The following is a 6,492-nucleotide window of genomic DNA, read 5'->3' as shown; positions in this document are numbered from 1 at the left end:
TGCACTTCTCTGTTGAGAGAAAAAAAAATGAGAGGCCACTCTATTTTTATTTTATTTTGTTTTGTTTTGTTTACTTGGGGGGTCACTATATTTTAAACAGAACAAACCATTTTGTGTTCATCTTAAATTTGTTGTATTCTGTTTGCATGCAGCTGGTTTCTTTCTTGGAGAAGGTCCACCCGATGCCACTGGAGACCTCACCCTCAGAGAGCTTATAATCTAGAAGGGGAGACAGCACATGTCCTGGTCTGGAATCAGGCTCTCCTTAGTAAGTCGAGTTTATTACTCCCTTGTAGAACAAAGGTATAAATAAGAATTGGGCCGTGGGCCAGATGACAGAAATGAGAACCTTGTTGTAGAGGTTCCTGTTTGCATCTCTGTAGCTACCCCAGATCATATGCATTTGGTTTGTTCTGAGCCTGACCTTCTGTCAGGCAGAAGTCTCTGGAGTTGGACTCTGGTACTGCACTCAGCAGAGCTACCGTGTTGCTTCCCCTGGGTGCATCTCATCGTCTCATCGTGGGTAAGCCGTTGCTTTGCATTTCTTAAGAAGTGATGAAAACTTGGCTCTCTCAGGAGAAGGCTGGTTCTGAAGGTTTTAATTTGATGACCACATTTGTAAGAGGAAACTGGCATAAGGTAGGCTGCTGAGTGCAGTTTTCCTTTCTGTAGTGTAGAGTCACTTCTGATAAGATCCCCAGAGAAAAGTGGGGTAAGAGGTTTGCTCTTAATGAAAGAGCAGATGATGCTGGTGGTCGTAGGACTTAAGCTTGTAAATTGCCTGTGTTTTTTAGGTAGCACAGTGACTGACTAGCTGTCCTCCTGACTAACTGTCCTCCTGACCAGTTGTCCTCTAGCTCACGGCAGCACTTCTCCCTCACTGTTGCCCTTCTCCCAACCCTAGACAGGCCATTTTTTTTTTTTTTTTAAAGAATTATTTATTTGTTAGAGAGAGAGCACATGCTCGCAGGAAGGGCAGAGGAAGAGGGAGAAAGAATCCCAAGCAGACTCCACTCTGAGTGGGGAGCTGGATATGGGGCTCGATCTCACGACCCTGAGATCAGAACCCCATCTGAAACCAATAGTCGGGACTCGACCGATTGCATTACCCAGAGGCTGCTAGACAGGTCAATATCTAACCTTAAGAAGCCAAGAACTTAATCCTCTCAAGAGAGCTAGACTCATGTTCTTGCTTGCCATGTCCTTGGCAAAGCTCTGACCTCATGAAGGCCTTTTGTAGAGGAGGGAGCAGCAATAATGATTTCCAAAGTCCCCTTCAGGTTAGAGGGGTGACCAGTGTCACTGAGACTGTCTTACATGGAGCCATGTAACTACCCAGCCCAATGTCGGATAAGTGGTCTTGGAAGGAAAAATGAGGACGCACTGTAGAGGGGTTACATGGATTCATAGACCTAAAAACAATGAGAGCCTGGAGGTGAGCAGTGGACGGTAAACTGAGAGGACTTAGCATGGAGGGAGTGGGGGATGGGGAAGGGGGAGGGGAGTGGGGGGCGGGCTATATGAAGGAAGGCTGTGCAGTTGCTGTTTGCTCAGTGGTTCGTTGTCCTTATTGGGGGCAAATGGCTGCACTCAGAGACAGCATCTCTCCCTATCTTGTCTTGTGATATTGTAATATTCGGGGGTCATTCTCACATCCTCTGTGGTAGTCTCATTGTCGTGAGTCTCTTTTCTGAAGGTGTTTTTCTACCATCATCGTGCCAAGGGAAACAATTTCTCTGCACTGTTAATAATGGGAAAGGGGAGCCTTATAGTTACAACTCCCCAGGGGTGACAAAAGACGTTTGCCAGGAGTTCTGTTGTGAAAACACCATGAGCTCAGGTCAAAATGTTTGGCCACCATATGAGCTGCCTCACCATATGAATTACCTCAAGAAAGCTGCTGAGGAGATGGTGGGATCTGGGGAAGAAGCTGAGAATTTAAATGGAGTCTCATGAAGGTGCTTAAGGAGCATCTAATGCTTTGGTTGGATTTCTAAAGACGGAGACCATTTATTTAGATATTCTGTGTATATTTAAAATTCTGAATTTCATTATCCAGGTATATACATTTAGGACCTAGCTTTCGGCATGCATCCACACACACACACACACATACACACACACCCCACATACACATATGATAGGAATTTCTGAATATTTGCCAACTAAAGTAAATTGAAACTTGACTGAAGTGTCCTGGGCCCTCTTAGGTGTTGTTCTCTGTTTTGATGAGCGGTTCCCAAATCCGACAGAGGCTCAGGTCTTGGCTTCCTGGAGCTTATAGTCTTGGGAGGTGAGGGTGGATAGCAGGACTTTAATCCAGCAGGCACACAAGTAAATAGAGAATTAGAAATTGTGACAAGTGCCCTGAAGGAAAGAGAAATAGAACTATTTAAACTTGTGGCTGGGACTCTGACCTGGTGAGCATGGCTCAGGAGAGCTGTCCCTACAGAAACCATGTCAGCTTGCGATCTGAAAGCTGCATGGAGGTTCATTGGGGGAAGCCGGTGGCGGGAAGAGCATCCAGTCAGGGGAGCAGATTCATCCTGTTGGGATAAACAAAGTTCAGGGAAGTTAGGTCCTAAAATATGGGATAGCTTCCCAAACATGAGGAGCAGTACTGCGTCGTGAGGGGACAGGATCTGATCGGGAAATCCTGGCCCTGTCACTGGCTGGGCATTATTAGGGAAATCACTTCACCCGTGTGTGCCTTAGTTTCCCCATCTGCCCCGTATCGTAGGGTTGTCGTGAAGATCAAGGGGGTCAGTGTGTGGGGCGGCACTCTGGCGATTCCTGGCACATTGGCCTTAGTGGCTTACTGCACATCAATGACTGGTTTCTAGTGTGCTCCTGTATTAACTGGGAGGGAGAAGAAGTCTGATCCTTGAATGTTAAGGAGATTGAACAATTTCCCAGAGATTGAAAGATTAGTTAATGGAAGGTCTGACCCAGGAGGAGAATTTTTGAGAAATTAAGTGCATTTTCCATGAATTCATTGCTCCTCTCTTCATTTACAGAGAGTTCTAATGATGCCTGTGAGTACTTTGAACCAAAAATGGTATCCTCTGTTCATTAGATTGTTTGCACATTTCTTAAAATTTGTTTGCAAAGGGTTGAGTGTGACTGAGTGACTTGAGTTTGGTGACTAGGTTCAGAGCCTCTTTGGGATCGCCAGTGTCGTCTTAGAATAGAATGGCCTAGTTGTAAGATATCTAAGTCGATTTCAACATGATGGTCGCATTGGCAGCCAGCAGCCCTTACCCAGCCTACGCCAGGCACCTTATTGGTGTGGTGGCGCAGACCCGGGGTACTGGTAGACAAGAATGCATGGTCCTTCTTGAGATTCTAGACTTACTGGGGTTTGGTGTTAGACCTGTAAGTCAGTTGTTCCTCCTCCAAGCAGGTGGTGCATTGGACGGGCTGGGGAGCACAACCGACTCCCTGAAGAAGAACACACCCAGAAAGTGCAGGGATCTCAGAAGTCCCAGATACGGTGAATTCACACCATGACACACTATAAAGGAAGTTCTTTATCATGCTCACCCATGTATGTGTGGGGTGGGATGGGCATCAGAGCCAGAAGAGGACTGAGGCTATCTTGAGATAGATCTTTATTTTCATCAGATGTCCTTATGTTTGGGGGAAACGTAATGTGACTTTTGGTATATCTGAGTCAGTGTTAATTATTATCTACATCATAATGGGATTCAAGAATTGAAACTTGAAAGTTTCCAGTTCATTCTGATTCATCATTTGCCATTCTACCTAAAGGTAGATGCTCAGAACCCAAATCTCTTCTAACATAACAAATTCTATTTCCTATCTAGTTTTAGGTTATGAAAAATAGGATCTTATGTGATAATGATTTCTTCTTTTCAAAGCACTGTTATCTACATTATCATATTTGATCCTCGCATTATTATCCCATGTTATAGGCAAGGGAACCGAGGTTGAGCAAAGCCAAATGACATCTCTCCTTAGTGGGACCTAGGATGGGACTTCCTTGAACAGTTTGATCCTGATTTTCCTGATGGAGGATTTTGTTGGTTAGAACTCAGATAAGGACTCACTTAGGTAGTCATTTTTAATAAATTAAAATGGCCACCATATGTGCTAGACTTCCCAGCAGAGCTGGGAAGAGACCTTTCCTTCTGGAAGATTCTAGGTAGAGTTCCTTCAGTGGCAGGATGTTTGGCGTGCAGGGGTCATGACTGAAACCATCCACAGTAGTTGGTAGGAACTCAAGGCTGGTTGGATTATAACTCCTTGGAGTTGGTCTTCTTTTGTTTCATGAAGAAAAATCTGGGCCAAGTGCGCCCGGGTGGCTTAGTTGGTTAAGCATCAGACTCTTGGTTTCAGCTCAGGTCATGATCCCGGGGTTCTGGGATTGAGCTTCACATCTGGCTCTGTACTGGGTGTGGAGCCTACTTAAGATTCTCTCTCCCTCTCCCTTTGCCCCTCCCAACTCTCTCCCTCTCTTAAACAAAAAAAGTGAGGGAAAAAAAGGCAAAACTCCCCAAAACCTCAACATGGACATTTCATGCAGCTTCTTAATGCCACAGGGCTTGGTGAATTAATAGATTGAAAAATTTCTCCTTATTTATGTATCTCCTTTCCCACATGTCCTGAACATTCTCTGTATGTTTAAAAGTAGCAATTTGGGGGGTGCCTGTGTGGCTCAGATGGTTAAGTATCTGCCTTTAGCCATGATCCCAGGGTCTGGGATTGAGTCCCACATGGGGCTCCCCACTCAATAGGGAGTCTGTTTCTCCCTCTCCCTCTGCCCTTCCCCCTGCTTGTGCTCACTCTCTCTCTCTCTCCGTCCAATGAATAAATAAAATCTTAAAAAAAAAAGTAGCCATTTTAATTTAGTTGGGTAGATAGGCAAAACTTTCAGGCTGAGTCTCCTGTAATCTCTTGCTTGCGTGAAACCTGAAGTTGCAGGACGGCTAGGTTGTCGCCTCAAGGATATCCTGAAATTAGTTGCTTTTTTCTTCTCAAAAAGCCACTTTCGTTTAATCTTCCCTTACCGCCAGTCTACAGCGGCCCCCAAGTGACTCTCTAAACACGGCTCTGTTTTGTTTCATCAAAGCAGATTCCAGCATCTGCCACTTTCTTGTTCATTCATTTGCCTCTTTTCCTCCTCCATCCCCCTCCACCCCAGTTTCGAACTGCGCTGCACGTGAGCAGGGACCCTGCCCTTTCTGTTTGGGGCTGCATCCCAGAGCCTCAGACAGAGGCTGGGCCCACAGAGGCACACTGACTGTGGGTTTGCTAAATTAACAAACTTCTCTTGATGCGGTTTTCTGATTTTTGTTTTCTTTTATCTAAAGATTGAAAAATTGGCGAGCAGCATGTTTTGCCCTCTGAAACTCATCCTGATGCCAGTGTTACTGGGTAAGTAGAAACCAAGGGACCAAGGAGGGGACTGGGTTTCTTGTTAAGTCTCATGCAGTTTCAAAAGCCAATTTTCTATATTTTCATTTCCCCCTTGGTTTGTTGAAAACGGGAAACCCTAACCTGGAACTTTGGCATTTTGCTGGAACAGCTGTTTTTGAAGCCGGGGAGCAAACTCTTTCTTGAAAAGCTGAATCTTCCACTGTTTCTGTTAGACACCAGAGGCCTCTGGGTCCTGAGCTGGGGGTTCTGGGACCTTCCTTTGTGCTACAAAGAAAGTGTCTCGTTGGCATTCCTGGACTCTCAGTTGTGACTTGAAAATCACAGCTAGTCTCAGATCAGGAAATGAAATCACCGTAGAGCCCAGAATCCCTGCAGCTGTATTCACGCTTTTGCCACTCCAGCCTTCTTGTGGTTCTGTAAGTGTATCGGGCTCTTTCACAGTCCGGGGCAGTTTCTTTTGCCAAGAACTTTCCTCTCCTCACCTTCCTGGGCAAACCTGCCCAAGCCTTCCTGACACTTCAGAGTTCTCCTTAAACTCCACATCCGTCTAAAAACCTCCTCTGGCTGTGGACTCTCTTGTTCTCGAACCCTCCAAACCCTCTGTTGCTTGTGGCTCAGCGGTTCTTTCTAAGCTGCTCACCTCTCTCCCGGCCTTTTCTCTTTATCCACAGATCTAGCTCTGTGGGAGGAATAAATGACTCAGGATGTTCTTTGCTCTCATTGTCTCTTATTTTTCTTCATCATCATCATCATCATCATCATCATCATCATCATCTTATTATTATTATTATTATTATTTGTACCTGGGCATAGTAACCTAAACACCAACTCAGCCAAATAAAAAAAGAAATGCCTTTGCTGTAATTCCAGGGAACAGAGGGTATGCACCCAGGCAGACAGACACATGGACACCCACCCCACCTCCCCGGAAAATAGGATGTATTTAAGAGAATTTGTTTTCGCAGCTGTCGTCTTTAAAGATTTTTTTTATTATTTATTTATTTGACAGAGATCACAAGTAGGCAGAGAGAGAGAGATGAGAAGCAGGCTCCCCGCTGAGCAGAGAGCCTGATGTGGGACTCGATCCCAGGA

At 45.3% G+C, this 6,492-nt stretch overlaps 1 protein-coding gene across 4 annotated transcripts in view; it reads left to right on the top strand.

The window, feature by feature from the left end:
- The window catches only part of JAML (junction adhesion molecule like), a 30,955-nt gene that overhangs the window by 3,308 nt on the left and 21,155 nt on the right, over positions 1 to 6,492 (top strand). For 2 of the 4 annotated variants that reach the window (XM_082683635.1, XM_082683634.1), the window contains 2 exons: positions 153 to 268; positions 5,334 to 5,397. In XM_082683635.1, coding sequence (XP_082539761.1) covers positions 239 to 268; positions 5,334 to 5,397 — 94 coding nt within the window. In that variant the 5' untranslated portion in view covers positions 153 to 238. Of the gene's footprint in view, positions 1 to 152; positions 269 to 340; positions 640 to 5,333; positions 5,398 to 6,492 lie in introns of those variants that run through there. The other 2 variants (XM_082683632.1, XM_082683633.1) reach the window with 2 other exon arrangements.

This window comes from Mustela nivalis (assembly GCF_964662115.1).
Source record: "Mustela nivalis genome assembly, chromosome: 9".
Taxonomy (NCBI): domain Eukaryota; kingdom Metazoa; phylum Chordata; class Mammalia; order Carnivora; family Mustelidae; genus Mustela; species Mustela nivalis.
Note: the sequence above shows the minus strand (reverse complement) of the source record. Positions and strands in the feature narration are given on the sequence as shown.